At 42.9% G+C, this 25864-nt stretch overlaps 1 protein-coding gene across 2 annotated transcripts in view; it reads right to left on the reverse strand.

Annotated features, from left to right (window-relative positions):
- Positions 1 to 25382, reverse strand: part of CHST11 (carbohydrate sulfotransferase 11) — a 152147-nt gene extending 126765 nt beyond the window's left edge. Inside the window, exon 1 of one of the 2 annotated variants that reach the window (XM_042838066.1) lies at positions 25242 to 25382. In XM_042838066.1, the coding sequence (XP_042694000.1) occupies positions 25242 to 25344 (103 nt within the window). In that variant the 5' untranslated portion in view covers positions 25345 to 25382. Of the gene's footprint in view, positions 1 to 25226 lie in introns of both variants that reach the window. The other variant, XM_042838065.1, reaches the window with a different exon arrangement.
- Positions 25383 to 25864: the final 482 nt, after the last annotated feature.

The raw sequence follows: 25864 nt of genomic DNA on the forward strand, positions 1-25864 counted from the left end.
GCTGAGCTAAGTAAGAACTGAAGAGCAAAATCCAAAAAGCAGAACCCCAAAAAACCCAATAATATACAAATGCCAGATTTATCATTAACCAGGGCTTTAATTTCTGCTTTGGTTCAACAGGAAGCTTCAAAAACAAAAACAAAAAAAAACCAACAAAAACCTCTTTCTTCTGTTCTGACCACCATACCCACTCCTGTAGTGTCCACACCAAGTAGCTTGCTGAAAGAGCTGCCCAAAACAAAACTGATGCTTTGTCAGTTTAAGAAATTATACAGATTAAGAAATATATATATATAAACTTTGTTCCAGCACACGCTGAGTGAATGTTTTTCTCAACAGTTGCAATATGCATCAGTGAGCCTAGGGATTATCCTCAGCTTTTTACCGCTTACACTGTCTGAAAAGAAGCAATTCACTGTTCTCTGCAACTCCCCCGGTTCACCGCAGCAGTGCAGTACATGCTACTTATCAAAATCAAAACACATAACATGTTCAGAAATCCTCTAGGACCATTTTAAAAAGCACTGAGAACCAGGATTTGGAGCAGTTTCTTATAGCACCAACACCTCCGATTTACAAAAGAAAAAAAAAAAAATTATACATGATAGTGAGATTTAAAGTTTTTTTCAGAAATCTTTCTTAGCAATCTAAACCAAATCCAAGCATTTAGGAAAGAGAAGAAAGGAAAAGAGAATCTCAAATCTGGAGCTGAAATTCTAAAATAAAGAATGGATGACCAAACCTTTCCTACTTTCCTTCATACATCTCATTCCCATACTTGGTATATGGGAAAAGTTGCTTAGATGATCAAACCTCCTTTACTATTCCTTACAGAAAGAGTGCCTTGAATCATTTTGCATTTGTTCCACATTTCTGAACAACATTTTAAAATTGATTTGTAAGAAGTGCCTCAGAAACAAGCAGCTTCTCACATTAGTGTAGGCTTAGCAAATTTGGAGTTAGCAAAAATTTACGTGGGTTTTGTGGGCTGAAGATTGCTAACAGCTTTCAAAAAGATTTCATAAAATAAAAGGAGGGTTAAGGTAAGAAAATTCAGAACTTGAAATGGCAACTCTTGCAAATCTCAAGTTTAGGAAATCATGCACTTAAAGTACTGAGTGGATTGTAAGCCTTACATAAATCAGCTATTGAAGACAATTCAGGTTGGACAAAGCAAATAAAAAAAACTGCAACTGAAAAGCATGTTTATTTCACAGACACTTGGATGTGTGAAGGTCACGTATGTACAGGAGAGAAGAGCTGTTCACTTTACAGAAGAGCCGATGAACTGGAGAATAGTTTGGAGCACTTCAGTCTAAAAACAGGAGCCCCGCAAGGCAGTGTCAAGCAAGTAAAAAAGTCATCTTTGCAAAACACCGTCATGGCTCAAACAGACTTTTATTTCTGCTTCTGATCAGAACACATCATCCTTCACAGGCTGAATCCAGCCTTCTTTCAGTGCATTACCTCAGCTCATTCTGATGAAACTGAAAACTCTGAATGTGATATCTTGACTAGGCAATGAGAATATGAACTGCATTTGTATTATTCATTCCTCTTCAAAACACTTTCTATTCTCAGTAAAACGTTTAGCGTCTGTTGCTCTGCCTCACTAAACACCTCCCTTACTTAAGATATTTCATTTGACTTGAAGGGGGAATGTGTTGAAAGCAGACAGATGCAAGATAAGTTTTCCCTCATGCTGCCCCTGCTCAGATGCAGAACTACTCTGAAGATTCTGTGACTCATGGAAAACAAGGTTCAGGATAAAATGATCGGCACAGCAAAGCCATCTACACTGAACTGCGAGTGTCCAAGTGTAGAGCTGGGGAACCAGATACAGCTGCATCTTCCCTGAGCCCAAGCTAGACCCACAGCACAGCCTGGCTACAACTGGGGACAAGCACAAAAGCTCCTATGAAAAAAATTCTTGTCTCTTATTTAAAGCAGGCAAGTAAACAGAAGAAACTGGGACAGAAAGAGGCTCTTCAGACCATCAGAGACAAAAACCAAGTAAAACTATCGAACACAGTTAACATGGAAAGAAATCCATTTATTCTGACATGCTAAATTAAAGACATTCTGCAGAAACACCCCAGAGGGGTGTGGCAAATGACAAGATGCAGCACCAGAGACAAATCAGGGCAGATGTACTGTCTATATGACTCCACACCAAACCCCGAAATGACTGTGAGCAAGTTGCTTTATTTCTATGCCCAGGCATCCTTTCCCAGTCTTGTCTGTTGAAACAGCTACACATTTTTACTCAAGTCTTGCCTCAAACCACATAAGCACACATTTCCTAGGACTCTTGTAATAAAAAGACTTCTAAATATGCATTTGCCTTTTACTGATAGAAACTGGTACGTATGGTCAGGCTCTCACTTAGCATTCCTGTTAGAAATAGCTTTTTTCCACCTAGGAGAAAGAAAACATACAGTGAGTCATTAGGAAGTAGATGAGTCAGTCTGCTTCAGATGCTGTAGCCTTATGATGATACACGACAAACATCTCTGCAGCCTGAACCCTTGAGCCTCTTCACACCTGCACAGCTCGCAACAAAGGAGAACAGATACCACACACTGCAGGGCTGTCAGCACCATCGCTTCTTCCCACTGCATCCTGGGCACCACAAACAGCTCTCACCTCCAGGAGACAAACCAGCACACATTGGAGCCCACAGCCATGCAAGAGAAATGATGTGGAGATTCAAGTTGTAAGCAAAAAGCAGTAGTGAATTTGGCGGGGGAGGAGGGAAGCGCATTTCTATTGGAAAATTCCCAAGAGAGGTTGTGGAATCTTCTCTGAAAATACTCAAAACCCACCCGAATGCAATCCTGGGCAATGTGCTCCACGTGACCCTGCTTGAAGAAGGAAGGCTAGAGTAGATGATCCCAAGCAGTCAGTAGTCCCTTCCATCCTCAGCCATTCTGTGTACATAATGGAATAGACCTACTGTGTTATGAGAATGCTTTTTGCTAAGCTACTAACAAGAAAAAAAGACGTACTGCTGCATCTAACGTAGTCCAATAAAGAACATGGGAAACCAGCTAGACTGTTGTCGAAGGTATGTCCTTTATTATACACAGCAGCTCAGCCTGGAGTGTCTCAAATGAATGTCACCATTTTAGTGCTTCAAAGCTATACACTCCCATGACCAAAAATAACAAGTAATGCTTTGTTTAAAATATGATGGGTAATTTGCAGTACTGTGCTTAAAACACACTTAGCCTAAATTACTAGCAAAAACAGAAGAGATGAACAGCAATTGGCTTTACCTGCTATTCACTGTGGTATTTCACGTCTGACCTTTTCAATACTGTGCAACACAGCCTTATTTCACCTGACAGTGACAATTGGCAGTCTTCTGGTACAGGTACTGAAAAAGGAGAACTGCTACCAATTTTAAAGAACAAGTACTTGCCCCCCTACCTAGTCAACAATCCAAGGGACAACTGTAAGGTCAGGGTAATGCAGAGACATGCTAAGTGAGATGCTTATTTGCTTGCAGAAGCAGTAGTGATTGGGGCAGCACAACACTGTCTTAAGTGGCCTCTGGGCAGAACCAGAAAGCACCTGTTGCAAACCACTTGTGAGAAGCAGGATCTGTCAGAAGGTAGCAGCTTCGAACATGTCAAGACACTCTAGTTATCCTGAACAAAAACAATAAGCTAAAAAGAGCTGCTTAGAATTTCTGTACTACTGAAGAGAAGTTGCAGTTTAGAGACTGTTGTTCAACAGCCAGTTTTCAAGAATATAAAGCTTTTACATGATGGCTAATTTCACAACCATATTCTATCAGGAAGCCCAACGTGCATCGGCCCTTGGAAGGTCCAAACAGCACACAAGAAAAAGAGAAAATTCTGACCAAGCCTCATCAGAGTGGGTAGCAGAGACACAGCAAAGCCTGTAAATGCTCCATGGTATCCAGTAGCTCAAACAAGTTTTAGTCATTGATACAGTCAAGTGCTCATTTAATCGACTTCATTAGGAAAAGGCACTTTGTTAATAGCCATTTAGAGTGAAAACCTGCAATTAGAACCCTAACAATCTTTGTGGTCCTTCTGCACTTCAGAATGTGCTTTAGCCTATGTTGACCTACTGCTTTACATCTGGGAATCCCCCACAGATCTTGTGATTTGGCTAAAGAAAGTCATTAGCATCAGCACCATGGATTTCTGGCATAATCTTGTGGCATTTTAGACTTCCGCAGTCAGCAAAACTTGTACAGTAGTCCAAAAAATAAATACAGCACTGTATCAAGGACTCAAGAAAAGGAACAGCCATCACTATTCATGTGTTACATAATTTGTGGCCTACAGATCTGAGATACAACTTCCATCAACCTTTGGGATATAGAGCTGAACTACCTAATTGTGTTTTCAGGCACAGACTGCAAAACAAAAGAGATACAAAATTCAGTGTTATCTTTCAAAGTACTACCCCTACATTTGCTAGGGTGGAAGAATGCAATCACGAATCTCTTAGGGCTTGTTCTTTTTCTTGGAGGCATGACTCACAGGATAGTTACTCCAGGGAGTCCTTTTCTGGACAGATCGTTACTTCTTGCTGCTGCAGATAGACTTACTGAATGATATCATTTAAAGAATAAACAAGTACTGAGCATTACATTATTTTTTTTTCCTCCTTCACAAAAGTTCTTCTGCTAGTTCTAAATTACTCATACCAACATACGTATATTTGTTATGTCCATCCTTTTTAATTCAAATCATCCCCTCTCTTTCTGTGCTGTTGTGGTTGGCATGCTTGCAGAAGTCTCATCTGCTGCAGAGTGCACTTGCAGCTGGTGCTGAAGGAAAGGCCTGGGAACTTCACAGCAAGGAGCTCTGTGTTTTTCAAACAAAGGCACAAGTGGAAGCAGCTATCCTTAAGTCTTCTTATAATGCTTGAAGCCTCAGAGCACTACACTTTACATAAGGCTTTTGACTTGAGAAAGTGCAGAAGTTTCTTCTTGCAGACAGATTCCAAGCAGTGGAAACCATCCTCCCTCTCTATGAGGAAAAACCCAAAATTCATTGTACGGATACATAACGTTCAGTATTTCAGGCCTCCATGCCCAAACGAAGCACCCTCTCAATGCAAACAGCATGTGAAAGTTTTGAATATAGTTAAGAATCAACTTTCTTTATGTCATGGTATTTCATTTCCATAAAGTTTTCACCTGCAAGTTCTGAATTGGAAACAAGGACAGCTGATGTCCAAGCCCATTAAGTAGACTCAGCAATCTGCAGGTAAAAAGACTGAAATTCCTTCTTTGTTTTTTATCACCCAACAGAATGGATAAAGAAACTACTAGAGTAGTCAATAATTAGCTAAGGAGGAAAAAATGAATCATTTTTTGTTATGCTCCTCTACATTTTGATCTCCACTCAAATACTGGTCAATGAATTATTTACAGGAAGAGATCAGAACCAAAATATCTTTTACATCCTATTTCCAGGACATTAACTCACCTATGCTCTTATTTACAAAAAGACACACAACAGATCTGAAAGAATAAGCCAGTATTTGACAAACAAGTCTCTGTTAACCATTCCCTCAAGCCGTCATTCATTTTAATGGTTCACACTTCACCTTGTAAGGCAGCCTTGAAGATGTTAATTATTATTTGCACTCTATTGTGCTTGGAGGGGTTCAACAGTGAACCCTGATGAAACCTGTCATGTGCTTTACTACTGACTGCAACACTCACCACAAGCTGGGTTGGTTTTGTGGGAGGTTGTGGGGGCTTTTTTTGTTTATTTTAACCATTCAGTAATCTCCAGGTGCTACTCACACCATTGAATTCACCTGAAACAATCTTGCTCTCCCCACCTACACAACTTAATCTAACAACTTTGTTTTGTCAAACTCACACAGCCAGTGACTGCCTGCCACTGCAAACCTCTTAAGTCTCCTTGGTAAATCAGTATTTACTACACGGTTCTTCCATGCAGGAGGAGACACTACAGGCGCCACATCTGGCTCCTAACATCTGTCACTGCAGAACTGCAGGCACCCCTGGCCAGCTCTCTCTGCTCCACGCTGCGGTCCTGTCTTCATCTACTCTTCCCAGCAAGCACTCTGGCCAGTATAAACTTAACAACTTGCAACACACTTCAGGACCTCTCTCAGCAACTACTGTTTGGGGATATTATGATCCTGTTTTTCCCCCTCTCTCCTCTCATGGGGTTACCAATTGTGTTTTATTCAGGTCTTCTACTGCCTCTTCCCCCCCCCCCCCCGAGACATTTAAAGCAGGTCTGTTTAGTTCAGCTCGTTTTCTTTCCTTGACCTCACATCCACATAGTCAGGATTTGGCCATAACTTAAGATCCCCACAGCTGAAAACCATTTACTATTACTATCACACCAACAAGACAATGTGCAAAGAGCACTGCAGTAACCAGTTACACTGCCCTTTACCTTCCATACCTCTGTCTGAGGGTCATGGCTGCACTCCAGTGCCTTGTTAGTTACGCATTATCAAACAGGTTAGGTTTGGGTATAACAAGAGTTTGTATGAAGCCCTGCTAAACTGCTCATCTGCCCTAAAATATAATCATACTTGAAATGTAGCTTAAAGTAAGTTCTTAATCTCTTCCCCATTTCTAAACATTTTCTCACCATCTCTCCCCATGTGGAAAGCATGTGAGGCACTCCCTCAGCACGGTAGCCACTTCACCTCTCCAAATTTTTGTTATTTAAACGATTTTATCAAGTCCCAGAACATCAACATTAAATTTCTCTATGAATTACAGCTTATTAGCTTTTTCTTTTTTAATAAAAAGTCAATTGCCTAACTCATTTTAGTGCGGTTACATCTTACACTGACAAGTCAAACTTTCTATGCTTTTTCTTTAGAAAGCAGTTTCCAGGATCTTGATTTCTACCAAGAATCATTGGCTTTGTTGAGGCACAGTCAACCAGATTGGCCCTCTGTCTGGAAGAAGAGCATCATCTGTTTCTGAGCAAGAAAGGCTGTATGACACATGCAGCAAGGTGACCTGGGACAAAGACCTGTTAAGACTATGGCTGAAAACGCAGGCATAATTCTTAAGAGCAAAATGTTCATAAATAGGCTCTGCCTTCAGAAGTCCTTTCTCCCATTCACCATCCCCACTTACACACCTAAAAATACTAGAAATTCATAATTGGAGGAAAAAAAAAAAAAAAATGGGGAAAACTCAAGTTCCTTCCTTCAGTATGTGTTGCCCCTGCAGCATGGAGAAAAGGATCAAGTGTGCTAAAACCCATGCTTCTCTGGTTTTCCATATTCATGCCTTCAAGTTTTCCAGTGAACATGCAGCCTCGTCAGAAGCTCCAGAGTTAGTCAAATAGCACAAGGAAGCCTGCTTTCATTAGATGTCTTTGTTGGCTCTTTCAAAGCTGCCTTATAGCTCCAGGGAACAATGAATGAAAAGCTGGAAACCACTGCACACAAGCAGCTATTACTAGACACTGCTGTAGATCTCACATGGTGGTCACGCATTTGTCAACTGAACTTGGATATTGCCAAATGACATCAAAAACAAAAATCACAGAATAGAAACTTGAGGGATAAAAAGGATGAGCTGCAAATGGTCACTGATCTCATACCCAGCGAAAGGGGTGGGGAAAGAACAGAAGAGGAATTTCATGAATACAACACAGGCAACACAAATTAAGCTTCTAGTTCACTACATTAGAGCTAACCAACATTCAAACAACCTTCCACATTTCATCTTACCAGTCAGACCTACTGGACCTACCATTCAACAATGAAGATGGGGTCCAGGCACCAAAACAAATACTTCTCTAATGATTTGATCCCAAACTCCATTCTCTCTGCAATAAAACATACTAGGAAGCATCTCACACCTAACTGGTTGGCTTACAGAGGAGTCCTGAATTCAAGCTTGCATGCTTTTTCATTTTTCCAGAGACTGTGCTTGAATCATGCTCTACTTAGCTTGCAAATTTCCCATTGCATAGAGATCCTAATATAATCTTAGTTATACTCAGAAGCACAAAGCATAAGCAACAAAGGATGCAAGTAAGTGGGTGGATCAAGATACGCCCAGCGTGGGCCAGGATGTTTCCACGGATGGTCTTTCAAGATTCTTCAAAATACACGTAGCTAGATGAGTAAACAGGGGTGCCTGGGAAGGACTAGTTGTCATCTCAGAAGGGCACATTATATTAAATAACATATATGACTGCCATTTGATTAGAGGTCTAAGAAATCATTAGCATCTGTAAGTATTTTATGTATGAAATTCTCCAGTTTCTCAGACAATGGGCCACATTCCAATCTCAGACGAATCTGAAAAGTGCAATCAAACTAGTATAATGACCATAAACAAGGAAATCAAAGAAGAGCCCAAAACCAAGCTGCCCAGCACTCAACTTTCCTGCGGAGAACTGGCTAATTCAGATGCTGAATTTCAGCCAGCAGTTAACAATCCTGCAAAGCCATGCAAAAAACCCAAAGGACTGTTTTAACTCTGCAGCAAAACCAAGAGAAAGATTTCTTTGATTTTTTTTTTTTAATCAAAAGTTTCTCAGATTCTTCCCCAAAAAAAACCCATTTTTTTTCCTCTCTTTCATTTTGCTGACTTTTTTTTCTAACACAAAGTAGCTATGAAAGCAAACAAAAACAAACTATGAAACTGTTTGTGGAAAGCGATTAAAAGCACTGGAGGGAAATGGCATAACCAGCAAGACAGAAAGTCACCCTCACTGACCCTCCTGAACAAGAATGCCTTTGCAAGGTGGAGAGGACACCAATCCCAACAACTACACAGCCCAGTGACTAAGGGCTTGATTCTGAGAAAACGGGACTTGATCTCAGTTCCTGTCTTGCTGGGAGTCAGATGAGGAACAACATTTCCTCATCTCAGTTGGGTAAAAACTGACAGGGCTCACAGCTTCAATTTCCTTAAACAAGAAAACTATTTTAGGGGTTGTCAGAGAGTTCAGCTTATAAACCTAACCTGGTGAGAAGGCTGTCTGCAAGTATGTTTTCAAAGCCTGTTCTATGTACGTTAGTTGAATAAAAGTACTAACTGAAGTTGGAATTTTTCCACACGCTTCAAAGAAGAGTCACCTACTCCTCTGTGACAAAACCACTGCTGGATGGGTGGACAGTAGTTGGCTTCTTTATAAGGCCAAGCAAGAGAGAGGAGAGAATACAAATAAGGGTTCAAGGAAAAGGAGAAAGAACAGAAAACCAGCATATGTTTTGAAAACAACCTCATCTGCAGCAAGAGATAAAAAAAAAAAAAAAAAATAATAATAATAAAAAAAAAAAAGCAAGGAAGTTTCAGAAAGGAATAGGTCTCAGAGAATGAAAAGTTGAGCAAAGACAGAAAAAGTTGGCTAAACAATTTTTAATGGGAACCCTCAACACTAACCGACTAAGCTGTATGGGAATACTGCAGTGTTTTAGATAGAGAAATAGTCTACTGATCAAATAAAACAAAAGCACCAAAGGCAAAGGATTTGGCTCACTGCAGTCATGCCTGACCTAAAATATTTAATTAGGACTCTTGGGCTGGTTCAAAGCCAGCAGGGACAACTTCACACAAACCCCCCAGGTATTCCTAGAACCACCAAAAATGACAAGTTGATAGGGCTATGCTAGGAGGTGCAGAGAGCTTACAAGGTTTGGAATAGAAAAATAAAATAAATATTTTCTAATTTCTGTTATATCTGTGTCCACATGGCAAATGATGGCCCAGAAGCCTCTGACAGCACAACCTAATGCAGCTCTGACTGACAGAGATCTTGGCTTTTAGTGCTCTCTGTGCCCAAGGCATATGAAAAGGTGACCTAGAACCCACACAGTTTCAGCATCAAGTCTACATTCAAAGACTCTGCCCTTCACAATAAATGATAAAGCTTGGATTTATGCAACTACAGCCTTTCATCTTTACCAAAAGAGCTTACAAAACACAGGAGTGATGATAAAATTTGCATCACTAATGAAGATAAAACGCTTTCTGAGCTATTTGGATCCTGCCAAGAAAGAGACATCAGTTATTGCCAAATGTTTAATTCCTTGCTGTTTCTAAACAGACTTGCCTCTTCACTGTACCATCTTCAACTGGCTCTGTTACAACCTACTCAAGGCTGACTAACTGGAAGGGGAAAAGAAAAACCTTTTAGGAGACAGCACACGCCTTGTTCTGTTCTCCTTGGACCTGCAGGCTCTGGGCATGAGACTCACTAGGAGCTCACCAGGGCACACAGGCAGATGATCAGACTGCCTACTGCTCTACATTCAGTTCTTCCTGTACCCCAACTGGTGGCCTTCTCACTCTGTTTGAGGACAGGACTGCAACCTGCAAGTGATGAAGTACAAGTAGATGGCATATGATAAACATTTTTCCCCCCTACCAAAGATGATGACTCCCAGCTCTCCTCCAGCTTTGCCAATCTGTTTTGAAAGCTGCGTCTGTAGGGGCCTATCAGCAGGTGGCTTCTCCTCCTTAGTTAAGGAGTTAACTCCTAACTTAGTTAACAATACAGAAGTCAGCTGGACACATTAATGCAGCAGTAGCTCAGAATGACCATATATTACCAAAGCTGCTGTGCTCTTGAGGCTTCCAAATCCTCCCTCCTTGAAAGGAGCCAGCATGTCCTCACTCACTAACGCTACAACTTCAAACACAGGCAGAGCTGCTGCCTTCAAGCATTTATCTCTTAGCTCCATTGCAGTGTTTCTCTTTTGCCAGGATTCTCTGTGCCACTTACACTTTTTTATTCTTACTGAAGTCTCTTCATATACTGCTTACAAGAACACAAACAGCTTCACCTTCATCTTCAATGAGTCTTTTAAACCTGAAAGACTGGAGATTTTCAGTACAATGGTGTATTTTGCACTTGAAATTGGAGTAATGCAGCAACAGAAAAAAAAAACCTCAACACTTTAAAAGGAAAACCTTCAGTCTGACCCTCAAGCTTGAGATGAAGTGATGTTTAGGCTTTGATCTTCAATTCACACTCACAACTCAGCTTTGGAATTGAATCTAAAGCAATCAAGGACCAATCTCCAAATCAATTTCAGACATGACCCAAATTGTCAGTCTTGAATTAAGATCTGCTCTGCAGAGATTAACACTACATAAATTGACATACATTTAAATTCTTTCTTGGTATGCAATTTTTTACAGCTAGATCACCTGTCAAGCTTTTCACTTAAACCCGGTTAAGTTTTGGCTTAGCTACAATTCCAAGCTCCACGTTGAAGTCTTTGATGCCATAAAAATCAGTCTCTCAGAATAATAAATTAGGAGAATCTTTTTGATATTTCATGAAGATAAAGCAAGCAGCACTTGTTTTTCACATCAGTGGTTTATCTATTTTCTCTTCTGATCACGAAAACAGAACTGGTAGCCCTGGTAGCCTGCAGCTTACTTCTAGCACTATAACAGTCACTAACAAAATGAAGCAGCAATGCTGTAAAAATCAACATGAAAATACAAAACAAATTCCCTTTTTCAGTCAGTCTTGGTACAATGCTCCTAAGAAATTCTCCCATAGCTTCCAAGTCTTCATGGCTGTTCTGTTTTTGGGTACAAACCCAACTTCATCTGGGACTGTCTTCTGCATTGGTTTGTTGTGTCACTACAAATGCATCCACCATCACAGCCCAGGAAAAGCAGATACGGTTTTTGCAGAAGTAGTGTCAATTCCAGCGCTTGTACAACAGCAGCTGAAAATTCACAGTGAATGCAAGTAATTACTTACGCTTCCCAGCCCGGTACACAGGTGGAAGTGTCTCCCTTAAGATACTGCCCCTGAATAACATTTCAGTAGAAAGGAGAAAAGCAGTCAAGCATAGGAAAAAAATTATAGCCAAGAGCAACCAGTGGTAAACCACAAACAATAACAATATTAATGAATAACGTGTCATAAAATGCACTTTGTAGCAACATGAAGTGGCAGGCTCAAATGTGCGTAAGACAAGTTGAATAAATTCCTGTCACAACAGCACTGAGTGTGATACACAACTGAAAATTAGAACTTGTCCTTACTGCTGCAGGTAAACCACCCTCACTTCTCCCAGTTAGATCCAGGAAAGCACATCAGCAGCTGCAGCCCCTCCTTACATCACTGATGTAACCTTTTGAAGTCAGCCACATGAACACTGACCCTAGAGCTGCACAGCTCTGTCAGTGTCCTTTTCCCACAACTGTGAGCACAGTGCTCCTGCCTTTACGTCAAGCTGCAGTGCACCCACAGGTGTACACTCTGCCTGCTGCTCTCACACATGTTCTTCACTCCAGGATGCCATTTCCGTTAATACTATTACGTTCAGTAATCTCTTTTTAATTATACTGAAATTCTGACTCAAAAATCTAACCCAGCCACATTTTCCCCTCAGTACTAATGCCCATTCATGGGAGTACTTGAAAATCCGGTATTTTTAAAGCATGATCTAAAAATCCAATTAGGTGCGTGCTTTCACCAGGTGCTGCCTGCTTCACCACCACTTACAGCTCAAGAAGCGAGGATGTGCATGCTGCTGTGCTCCGCATGCCAGAGACAAGAAACCAGAGGGCAGTGGGTTCATGGCTGCAGATGAGGCGGCAACAAAAGCCATGACGTTCCACACATACGCACATCATCAGCTAACAGTAAAAGCAAAGGTTAATCATGAGGCTGATCACACTATATGTCCACAAAAGATTAAACCTTTATGCTGATGGCACAGCAAATTCCTCTTGTTGTCTAGTACTCATCTCCAGTCTCTTATGCAACATACCCAGCCCTGATATTAGTGACATCAAGTGTCCTATGCTGACGTTAAAACCCCAATAAAATTAGGCTGAGAAAATTACAGAGAACATATCCTATCTTACAGACATACAACACTTTGGTTTATAGAGCTGCTAGTCATTGGGCGTGCATACAAAGAGCCCAGGAGGTCTGCCCACATGAACCTTGATCAATGCTCAAGATTTGATGACATGTCAGTACTACAAGTTCTGGCAGTCAGATCCTGTTTTCAGCAATAACTTGCTTTCCTGTTGTGCTGAAACTACTCAGTACTTACGTTGGGGTGCATGGCTTCAGAGCAGCTCCATTACACGTCAGGGTCACCACAATGCATCCAGCACCTCAGACAGCTGCAAATTTGCAGATGAAATGTGGTCTTTGCACCTCTCTCTGCAAGATGAAACACCTAAGCAGAAAGCCTTGCCATGCTCTTGCCGTGGATTTATAACATACTGTTTTAAGATTGCATTCATTTATAGCACAAACCTCTCGCTGCTGCATCACTGGCATATCAGAAAGCAAGACACACTGGGGTCTTACACGTTTAACTTGCAGTTTCAGCCTCTCAACCTTGTATTGTAGTGACAGAATATTGGCAGCCAATAAAGACAAAGCTTCCCCTGCTTTCTGGGGTCAACTTTTTCTCCTTAAGGATCATCTCATAACAGAGACAAAGAAAGCAGCAAGCAAAATAAAATCAGTCATTCTCTAAACTTGACAATGTCTGTGTTGGAGGGGAAAAAAACAAAAAATGCAAACCCATTTGCCAAAGGACACAGAAACAGATGGGATCTGCAAGGGCTACTACATAAATTAAACGTGTAAACACTGGTTGTCTGCTGAAAAATCAGGTCCTTTAATTTCCACAGGTGTGGTACTTGATATGCCTATTTCATCATTCACGTCTTTTCACTTTACTGTATTTATAGTGCTTAAAACTGCCATCAGCTAGAAAAGATGACACAGGTGACATGACCCTGTCATTTCCAAAAAAGAAGTTAGATATGGGGATGCTCCATCCCTGGAGGCATTCAAGGCCAGGCTGCACGTGGCTCTGGGCAGCCTGGTCTGGTGGTTGGCAACCCTGCACATAGCAGGAGGGTTGAAACTAGGTGATCTCAAGAGACAAGCAAGAAGCAAACAAACTTCAGAATGCCACACAATGGTACATTTTTGGCTATCCTTACTCAAGCATGAAGGAGGACACAGACTTTCAGAGCAGCACAGAAGGGGAAACACGGGAAAGACACTAAGATGTCTTGCAGTGCTAACAAAAGGTCTGCCTGTTCAAAGTGCCTCACTGCAGTTCATAAACCACAGCTGTGGTTTATGCACACACACTCATGGGAAACAGATGCGTTTACATGAAAGACTAGATGATTTTTGTGTATGTTTGAAAGACTGAAGTAGAAAAATCCTTTCATTTCCAGCATGTTTAGCAGTAGCCACTAAGAACAGTTTCCCCACTTAGAACATTACACAAAGTGTTACCTGTGATGCCTCAAACTTACAAAAGAAGCAACCGAAAAAGATGCTAGATTCAAATTCAAGGCTTTCCTGGGCAGCAGCAAACATATTCATGGAATGTTATACCAAAAATCTCTGTTTTAAGGGAAGAACACCAGTATCCCACAGTCACCACAGAGGTCTAAAAGAGAAGGATCTGGGGAAGTATCAGTCAGCTGCTGCAGCTTCTCACATACATCACTGATGTTACCTTTTTGAAATGATTGGAACTTTGACCTTAAAACTATAAAGCAAGCACGATCACTGATAAAAACCACTGAACAGATATGGTTTTACTGTGTATGTTCTCCATTCACCCTTTTTCTATGTCTTTGTTTTAACTTAGAGTCCCTGGCAAGACCTCTAGTAGACCTGTGCACAAAGGCAAACCAAAGCCACAAGAGATGAGGTAGGGCTTTTTATCACCAATGTAATCAAGTGATTAAATCCTTTCCAGGCAAAAGCTGTCCAGGCACAATACATCTAGAGTACGAAAGGCTTGCAATTCCAAAAAAGATTTTCAAGCACAGCCACAGCCCCCATCTCCATCCACACCACAACATAGCAGCTCAGTAGACGTTTGTATTACGGCATTGGGGTGACACTTTCACCAATGTAACCACTGCTCTGTGTTCAACATTATGTAGAGACTAACCTTTCTGCTGAAGAAAAGAGAGCCTGTTGCTTACGTAGCGAAAAGAAGCATAGGCCTGCTTTGTGGAATGTTTTTAAGCCTTTTGATAAAAAAATCAAAGTATTACTGCTAAAGAAGTAGGCTTGGGCCCAAACTCTCAAAGATTTCTAGAAATGCTGCTCCTAACTTTATGCCAATGAAAAACTTGAAACCGCAGCAATAGCAGGAAGCGTAGACTTACTGTTAGTAACGTGCTGATACACACAGGTTCACATTCAGCAGCTTCCACAATGCTGGAGAAGTACACTGGATATAAACTATTCTGGTGAGGTAAAAACCAGCTGAGGTACAGTCTGACGGCAAAAGAGCATGAAATAAACCGCACATGGTCTCTCTTGACATCACACCCCAGTGAATGTAGAAATAAGCAAAAGCTCTAGAAAGTACAAAGCAAATGAAGGAAAAAAGTCATCATGAAGACTGGCAATGGGAAACAACCCACACTAGTTTGGACGTGCAAGAATTACGACCTGCTTCCCCCGGTGCCCAACTGCACAGGAGGGAATGAGACATTTCTAGCTGCACAAAGAGTTCTCACAGCAATGTGTTACCACACTGGTTACAGCATTCTTGAGATAGATGTGGCTCTAAGTCAGTGACATTATACTGATGTATAGACTTTGTACATTACTAATCCCTCAGACACAATGGCCCCATGTATATTTTTGTTTTGCTAGCTGTCCTGACATCCTCTGTGAAATTCTTCTTTCTCTCTGGAACATTTCAAGAGAACTATTGAGGAAAAGTCAAGGTAGTGCGGAAAGACTCATGAGAAAAACTGATGTGTCATGTAGAAAAAAGCAAGCTGTATCAAGACAGCCAGTCATGAATACAATTCTAATTAAATTCTTTGTCTTGTTATCCATTTTAGCTCGTTGAGCATCTCAAAATGTGGGTTTTTTTTTTTGTTTTTTTTTTTTTTTTTAATCTCAGAACAGTTAACAGAATCCAGAAGTCCCAACTTTTTCTCTTGTTGTTTTGATTTGATGCAATTATACTTCCATCAGAAATATTTGTAACTTCTGCATCCCATGCAGGAAATGCTCAAAGAATCATGAAGGTTGGAAAAGACCTCTAAGACCACCAAGCCTAACCACCTACCTACCACCAATAACTCCCACTAAACCACATCCTTTATTACACATCAACACATTTCTTGGACACCTCCAAGGACAGTGACTCCACCACCTCCCTGGGCAGCCTGTGCCAGCACCTGATCAGTCTTTTGGAGAAGAAATGTTACTTAATATTCAACCTGAACCTCCCCTGGTGCAACTTGAAGCCATTACCTCTCATCTTATGCAAGTTATATTGGAGAAAAGGCCACACAGCCTCCTTTCAGGTCACTGCAGAGAGCAGTACTGAGTCTCCTGAGCCTCCTCTTCAATCCCAGTTCCCTCAGCCAGCCCTCATAAGATTTGTGCTCCAGTTCCTATGAGGATTACCATAAAACTTTGACTGTGATTGATGGTCTGCATGCTAATGGTTATATATAAAAAAAAAAAACCAAACAACAGTCATTTCCCCTAAAACCTGTGGAAAACAGTCAATATCTTCATTCAATATTTTAAGCATGTACACCTACGGAAAAAAAAAAAAAAGCAAACTACTATTTCCTTGAACGCAGAAGTACTCTGTGAAGGGCAAATAAACAAGCTGAAAAGCAAAGCTGTTACTCTGTTGTATATTGCTCTGTGGGAGGGACAAATTCTGCATGTTATAGTAGCTTTGATCCAGAATTAATATAATCAATTCAATGGAGTCAACCCAGATTTACAGTTCAGAGCTTTCCCCAAGCCTGCAATCCTATATTCCTACCACTACAGGGGATGTATGCCCTTCATGCATTTCAGAAAGCCTCTGTTCTGACACAGTAGACCTGACCCACTGCTCACTAAAATCAACTGAAAGGCAACCATTGACTCCCCCAGGCAGTCATGCAGGCCTTACGCAGTCAATCCACCAACATATTCAAACCATTCATCACTATACTTCTTTCGGAAAAAGAAGCTGTAAAATCTTATGGCTTGCTCAAAACAAAACCCCAAACCCCACAGCCCAGCAGGCAGCTGCGCTCATCCTATCTGAGCTTCCCCAAGCTTGTTGCAGTGGACCACCACATTTGGTATGAGAAGGAGGAAAGCAAAGAGGAAGAGATTAGCAGGCATGGTCCGTGTGTCTGCCAGTACTGTACGAGCAAGAACTCTGCTCAGTGTCCACCTGACTGATCCTGCTTCCTGTAACAATCAAGGAAGCACAGTACGCATGGTAGTAGTCAACATTCAATATGTGTGACGAATTCAGCAGTGCATTTGTCCTACTTAATTATCAGTTACATCAACTTCATAATTACGTGCACAAATACACACTTTTAACCCCCAAAATATAGAATTTATTTCCATCTGGGAACTCAAAATATGCTTTAGAAGCTAATCAAGCCCAAAACTTATAACTAAGATCAATTTCTTCAGTTTTAGACTTATGATCACAACTGACACATTTTATTAATCACAAAGTGTTTAAAAAGTGTTACTTCCCTCCTCCTCACTTACTATAAATTCTCCACTCTCACTTGCAACACAGGCTGTAAAAACACAGCTTACCCGAAGGACACATTCAGCTCCTGGTACCCACCACCATGGGTGCAGAATGTGCTATTCCACAGCAGGTCACTTGAGATAGCACAGACTGTTTTGTCCTGGCAGCACTCCAACCAACTTTAAAGCATAATAACCCACACAGTCTTTAAAAGGATTTTAACTACCAAAGGCTCTTCCTTGTAATACAAGGTATTACAGTAGAGATCATCTACAAGATCCAATTAAAATCACCCTCCTAATTAAAAGTCTACCTTTCCTAATCCAAAAAAAATCCCTATAAGTTATCCACTTGAAACTTTTTGACCTGCTTATGTAATCATTCATTAGCCAAAAAGGAATGAAAATGGCTGGCTATGAAGTATGCTGCTTGTTAAGTGAATTCAGAAAGCATTACGCTCCAAGGGTCCTGAAAGCCACAGTTCTTACTGCTTGCAAAATACATCTTGAATTCTCTGAGAATTCTCAAAAAAAAAAAAATAGAAAATAGACATGCATAGAAAGTGTTGGCTTCTACAATAAAACAAACCAGAAAAAAAAAAAAAGCACAGTTTTCTGCTTTGTGTACAGCTCAATGTGTTTGTGGAAGCTCAGAGCCCTTTTGTTCCTTGTGTGCATTCTGCAGCTAAAAACCATCAGGTTCCACCACTCAGACAACTGACATAAAGAAATACAATCTTTCAACGAGAAGATTGCCAAGGACAGCATCTTCCAGCCTGCGTACAGCATCTAAAGCAGCAGATCCTCTGCAAGCAAGCGTATCTGAGAACAACCTCCTCTTTCACCTAGTAGAGGGGAGACTGAGGTCACCCATCCAGCAGAACCACACATGGATCACTTTGCTCAAATCACTGACACCAAGGATGTTCTCTGTGCAGAAAACTAAGAGCAGATGTCCATGGGATGTAATCACTTCACACCTGCTTCTTCACTTACCTGCATGCCAGTTGTTGTGTTTGGCTACTATCCCTCAAGCCCCTAGAATCACATTGCCATGAGAAATCTTGCTGGACTGCATTTTCTGTTCCTTCCAGGACTCTCTTTTAAGTTCTTTCATAGGACCATGAAGCCACTGCAGCAGCAGCTGATAACAAAGGACATAAAGTCATCCTTCAGCGCCTACAACGTGGCACGAGTCACACGAAGGCTACCTTGAAAAGCCACTCTTACTGCTCAGGCTGATACCCCCATAGAAATTCATGCTCCTGCACAGCTTAGAAAGAATTCATAAAAAGGTTATTTCTCCCAAACTGTATGCTTCCACATACTGAGTAAGTTGAGAAAGAAAGAATGCAACTGAGAACCCACACTGGACACATGTTTCATCAGTAAAAATAACAAAGGCACCTCATAAAGCCCTTGGCCCTTCTGGAACTTCCTCTAATGACAAAGAGCTTCATGCTCCTTACAGCAGCTATCTTGGAGAAGGTGTGTGCACTGCATCGATCCATGTGCATGGGTTACTGGACCACCACTGCAGCCCAATTACAGCTTGAACCAGGGGAAGACATATGGGTGGGCATGTATATGCACATCCACTTGTGTGCAGCCCTCTCTTTTAAAGCTACTGCTTTTTAAGTGCTCATGCACAGCTTTTTTAAACCAGGGATTTAAATATTTAAAGTATTTCCTTTCCCCCCCTCCTTGGGGGATTAGATTACAAACCCAACTTCAGTGTCACTCAGTACACTCCAGTGACTTTTTACTCCAAAGTTTCCAGTGGCAGCTATCTCATTTTATTTCTTTTAAATAACATTCCTTTCTGATGCTTTACAAGCCAGACTTTAATGCCTCATTTAGGACCTCTTCTTCTAACGTGCCAAATTAATACAGTTAAAAGCAAAGCTGTGCTCTACTTTTATTGCAAACACTGGGCAAGGTGCATAGAACAATCAAAAAGAATTCATTAGTCTAAAATAAAAGCTAGCTGAATATTTAATTGTGAAATACATAATGCAGGGAAACTTCTTTAATGCAGGAAAATCTGCCTGACTCATACAGGCACCAAATTCACTTGCTGCAAAAGAATACGTGCACAGTACCTACTTATAGCACATTGTGTAGTCCAGGTACTGTTGGTTTGACACAAATGAGGATGCCATCATCTGCTCTGGCTCACAGATTCACAAGCATGGTGCTTTTCACACTATGCAAGTTCACAGAGTAGAACTTGTCATGGACAAGAAAAACAGCCCCATGGATTCCTACCTGCAGCTCATGTGTCCAACACCAGGGGCTCACCAGCACCCCACAAGCACTGAACAGGCAGGTGCAGAGCAGGAGGTGTACATCAGGACAGCCCCCAGTATTGAAGAACTTACTGCTTGTACAGAAGCACACATCACTTGTGCACTGGGACACACCTCGTTCCATCCTTCCCTGATGCTACAGCTATGTGACAACCCCACCAGGCAGTGAGTAGGGAGCTGAAATTAACATGTGCCATTCAAGGGAAGACCTGTGACTGCAGCTTGATGGGAGGGAATTATCTCCCCCTGAAAACATCACCAACGTAACTTTCTTACTAACCCCACTCATCGATCAGGCATTAAATGGAAAACAGGGGATAACAGCATTATGCAAAAGAAGAGGCACAGAATCCAAGTGTATATGCAGTGGAATTCTGATTTATTCATGAACCCTTAGTTTCAGGTGCCAAACAATTACATGAAAGGGGAACACACTACATCCTCTGCTGATTACATTCACAAAATTGGAATCCCAGAAAATCCCTCTGTCTGGAGGCATGAGCCAAAGATAATTAGGAACTGCATTCTCATTGATTTGCTGCTGTCTCTGGTGGTCTCATCTTCTACTTAGAGCATAAGGCTGGTGCCAGAAACAGCACTTTGTCACACACCGGTGTTTTGCCCACAACAAAAGGATGTTATCTACAACTTGGATACTGAAACACAAATAAGAAGGAATTAACCGAACTCTACAGTTTGAATTGCTACTTTAAGGACAAATACCTACTTCATCCACAAAGATCTTACATGAATGGGCTCCACAGGGAGCAGGAGCATCCAACAGAAATGGGAACGTGCTTTGAAGCATTATCCTTGTAGTATGTGGTTTCTGAATCTAAATGACCTACCACAGACATTATCTATCTTTATCCCAGACACGTCAGATATACAACAAACACAGAATTCTTGAATTTAATTTTGTTTCCTTAATGTGAAAGGAAGAAGAGTCTTTTCCCTCCATCAATTTAAGCACAACCCTTCAACCGCACACCCACACTCGATTTTATATCTGTTGACACTCAGACAAGTCACACACAGAATTCAAACACCTGCCTTGAACAATACGAGCAATTTGCAGGAAAAACCCATCAGACTGAAACCCTCGTGTCCCCAGCCCTGTTCCCAGCTCCCTTGGGATCACCCTGGAGTTGATACATAATACATATGCATGAGCCCAAAAGGCTTGAGATGGAAAAAAAAAACCAAACTGCTCTACAATGACATTCACACAAGGACAACCGAAGCAGCTTTGTCAGGCAGGATTTGATGCAGTATGTCTCGCAACAGATGCTGGTGCTGGGAAGAGCAATGTGAACCTAACTTCTTCCAATCTCCCAACCATTTTTAGACTTGTCGTGTGGTATAGTGTAAGATAAATGACCTGAAACTCCAAAAGCAATGGAAACAATTTAAGAATTCACAAATACACCCCCTCCATGCAGAGGAAACTGACATGCCAATTACACCTGATCAACTCTATAACTTATTTCTCATAATTACAGGTTTGGATTGGAAGGGACCTTTAAGATTACTTAATTCTAACCCCTGCTACAGGCAGAGACACCTCCCTCTAGACCAGGTTGCTCAAAGCCCCCATCCAGCCTGGCCTAGAGTATTTAAATTGCCTTATGCTGCTTTATTTATTTTTATTTCGAGAGGAAAATAAGTTCTCATTCACATCCACTCTTTATCTCTGAGAAATTCTGACTTCAGCCAAGGCAGTTTTACATCTGAGAACGTGGAGTTTTAGTGCTATGAAAATCAGCAGTTTCCCCTGCATTAATTAGTAGTAATTAAAAAAAAAAAAAAAAAAAAAAAAAACACACTGAAAGCTTATGAAAATATACATTGTAGGAATGGTATCTTCAGAGCAATAAACATTCTGATAAACTACTGTTTCCTAAGACATTATTGTGGCTTGAGCCAGGCAATTTTGGCTTGAAAGCATTCATAAATAGAAACCTACTTCCTAAGGTCAGCAAGTAGCTGTCACAGAAAAGCTGTATACAGATGTACTGAGACAGAAGAAGTCACCTTTCTGCTAAGTCTCACAGTCACCAGGAAGGCTTCCAGAGACACAGAACAGCTTTACTCTCAACTCTGAGCACTTCCAGACCATGAGTACCTCTGAGAGCAGAGACGTGAGCAGCTCTGTGCACTTTGGGTACACGGTCCCATGGAAATCAGCTAAAAGCTTCCACAGATAGAGACAGCAATCACAGCAGGACTCCGGGGGATGGATTTTGCTGCACACAATTAAACGACGGCCAAATCCTTGTGACTGTAGGCTGAGCTCCATCTCAGCATCCCAAATGGAATAATTTAAAGCCAGTGTATGAGATCCATCAAAGGAGTGCCACACACCTACTGCCCTGCAAGTCTCCTTCCCCTTTAGAAGTAGGGGAGGAAGCGTGGATCACTTTGTGACACGGGAGAATGCCGCACTGATTTTCAAACAGAATCTTCCATCAAAATCAATAATAAGCTCATCTTCAGACAAAGAAAAAAAAAAAAAAACCCTCACACCATCTGAGCTGTTCCATCATGGGAACAAAGGCAGGCATCAGCTCTCTGCAAAGAAGAAGCAATCATGGGTCAGACAGCACCATGTGAGGAGCTGCTCAGAGGATCACAAACCAAAGTCCATCCAAAGACCTGGCTTTTGTCAGCAAGCACAGCTAGCAGCAGCACACCAAAACAGGAACTGAGAAAGGGAGCAAACAACTCCAGTCTGCAATGACAAAATCAAATTTAAAAAAAAAAAAAAAAAAAAAAAAAAAAAAAAAGAGAGATTTATACTAAGTTTCTTCATCAACATGTCTCAGTGGTGCTGAGACGTGACGCTGTCAGTTTCTCTGCCTTTCTGAGGACTCCCCCAACAGGAGTGATCCCAGTGTACCCAGCCTGGCCCAGCCCAGCAGTTGTGCACGCACCCTGGCACCATCCCACCCGATGCAGGGACATGCAGGTGCACCAGGAACTGCAGTGGGCCATCATAACAGCCCAGGGCTGACCCTCTGCATGCAAACAAGATCCGGGAGCACAGAGCAATCATTGGGTCACATCATTCCACAGACAGCAAGTGGCAAAAGAGCAAAGAGAAATATCCCGAGCAAGGACCCAGGAAAACCCCCATGCAGCTAAAGCAGTTACTGAAGAATTTTTTGTTCCACTGGGCGTTTTTTGCCTTTTTTTTTTTTCCTTCCCAAAAGAAATTAGACAGGCAACAGGAAAACACACAGTCACCACTGCAATTTCCTCCCTCAGGAACAAACAGTGAGCTGGCCTCCCCCAGATGCTCAAATAAGACCAGGGGCTGGGATTAGCTCCTGACTTTTCTCTGCAGTTTTTCTAAGAACGCCTTCCATTAGCTGTCATTTACTCCCAGGAAACGATCTGCCAGCAGGGACTTCTGCTGTGGTACTTGTTGGATTTGTAGTGGAGTCACTGTCCCTGGAGGTGATCAAGAGCCCTGTGGATGTGGCACTGAGGGATGCAGTCAGTGGCCATAGTGGGGATGGGCTGACAGTAAGACTAGGTAATCTTACAGCGCTCTTTTTCAACCTTACGATTCTGCAATTTTATTTTAATGGTTCTTGCAGGAGATCTACACTCCAACCTTCTCAAACGGGAAGTGACCACCTGACACTGAGGAGTTATCTCTTCCCTGAGCATGGCTGTGCTCATCACTCAGTGGCCTTCCAACATCTTCACCTTTTGCATCGCAACTAAATGGTTCAGAAAGCTCAGCAGACAGAGACCAACTTTCCTAAGATTCACCAAAGAGCACTGAGGGAGTGAAGAAACAGCCAGATCCTGAATAAGGAACTTACATTCCTTGCAAAGAACTTAACCGAACACCTACCTTATTCCCCATCCACAAGGATGGGTAGAAACTCTGCAATTAATTCTGACAGCAAGACACCTATCTTACAGAGCACTGTAAGTGACTAGTGGCAACCTAGTGTCTGAGACAGCTGTCTCCTGCAGCCTTTGTAAGGCACACGCTGCTGTGCCAATCTCAGGGCAAAATGCCAAACGTCCTCCTCTACAAAAAGGTTACCAGCCAAGATCTTGAAAAGTTTTAATACATCACCAGCCTTGCACTCTGCCCAGAATCCAGCCCCACTGAGTTGAGAGAGAGAACAGGAAGAGTTATAAAGAAATCCTATAGTCACTAATGGGTGCAACTGCAAGCAAAGTTTTTGTACCCTGGATAAAATAACCTAAATAGCCAACGCACAACCATGTAGCAGATACCTGACTAAAAGAGATGTTTGAGCTTTGCAAAACACATTCAAACTGAACAGCCAGACCGTACCTCAATCTAGATTAGTGTTTGGTTGATTTCCAGCAGCATTCGCTACAGAAACAGTCTACATTTAGGAAAGAAAAAGAAAAAAAAAAACCACAGAACTGTTAATGTTCAAGAAGATACAATAGAGATAAATGGGGTTTGATCTCATTATTTCCAGATCTGCTTCATGCACGCTAACAACCCAATACGTGTCGTATGGAAGAGGGGTGCAGCTCATACTCCCCGTGCTTTAAGAGCACCATGCTCTCACCTCAGCTTTAGTGAAATGCTCTGAATAGTACCGAATCGCAGCCTATTTATAGTTCCACAGTAGCACAAACACAAAGCCATAATCTCCAGTAGTTAACTATGGAGCGCACTGAGGATCTTTTGAGGGTGATTCTTACACATTCAAAGACACACAGTGAAATATTTTGTTTCATCTCTCACGTGCTGCACGCTGAGTTTTTGTTCCAACAGCACAATTCACCCAAAACTCGGGGAGAAGCAACGCTTGGCCAAATTTTCTGCACGCGTACTCAGACTACGTTACCGGCAGAACGCAATCAATGAATGAAAAAACACGCGAGTTCAATTGGTGAAGCTGTACTGCAGCTCGCAGCCGCGTGCTGTGACCTGAAGCGCTCGGTTAAAGCCACCCCCGGGTCCGGTGGAACCGGTGGGGATGCAAAGGGGAGAAAGACACACACTGCTTTCCCCAGGAGCCGGCACAGATGGGCGCCGCGAGGGAACACGTCCATCAAACCAACGGCACCAACTTCGGGCGAGCAGACAGCTGACGGAAAACCGCTACGCAGAGCGGTGGGTGCGCTGCCTCCCGGCTGCAGCACGGAGCCCTGCAGCGCCGCAAGCCTCCCAAAAACTTCAGGGCAGGCGATTTTTAATAGACTGCGCCCCAGCAGCCGCGAACGGGGAAGCGAAGAGCCGAGCTCTGACCTTCCTCCCCTGTATCCATCCCCGCTTCCCCTCTCGGTGCGCCGCTCCCGCCGCACGACGCCGAGCACACAAGGACCGAAGCCCAGCAAAGTTTCCTCCCGCCCCGCGCACCCCGAGGCGGCCGCCACCTGCGGCGGGGAGAACGGAGCGGCAGAGCCCTACCTGGGAGCAACATACTTTGGAAATAGAAGATGACGAGGATGAAGGAGCCCACTGAAGTGACCAGGACCATTCTGCACACCCGGTTCATCCTCATTACTTCCAGCACCGCCGGCTTCATGGCGCTGCCCAGCAGCGCAGCGCCCGGCTCAGGCTCGCAGCCGCTCCGCGTTGCCGGCGAGGGAGGAGCCGGAGCCACCGCCGCCGCGCCGGAGGATGCCCGGGCACCCGCGCCCCGCACCGGGGGGCGCTAATGCCTGCGCTGGGCGTGACCACGGCGCTAGGCAGGCGGAGGGGCGCTCAGCGCGGCGTGGGGGGAGGCGGGCCGGGCGGGGAGCCGGGGCGGAGCGCCGCCCCCCCCCCTCGCCAGGGGGAGAGATGGTCCCGCCCGGCGGCGGCGGCGGCGGCGGCGGGCGGGGATGCGCCGGGCTGCCTCGAGGGGCCGCCGCCGCCGCGGGGCGAGGGGCGGGGCGTGGTCGACGCCGCAGGGGTGTGCTGCTGCTGTTGCTCGCCCTGAACTTGGCCGCAGTCGCCTCAGCTGGTTGCGGCCGCGCGCTCCGTCTGTGGAGAAGCGTTCTCTGCCCCTGTGGCGCCCGTGGCTCCGTTAATCCTAGAGCTTTATCTCGCTCGGCGTTATGTAA

This window comes from Centrocercus urophasianus, unplaced genomic scaffold, assembly GCF_019232065.1.
Source record: "Centrocercus urophasianus isolate 14NV4802_14NV808 unplaced genomic scaffold, USGS_Curo_1.0 seq_73, whole genome shotgun sequence".
NCBI lineage: Eukaryota > Metazoa > Chordata > Aves > Galliformes > Phasianidae > Centrocercus > Centrocercus urophasianus.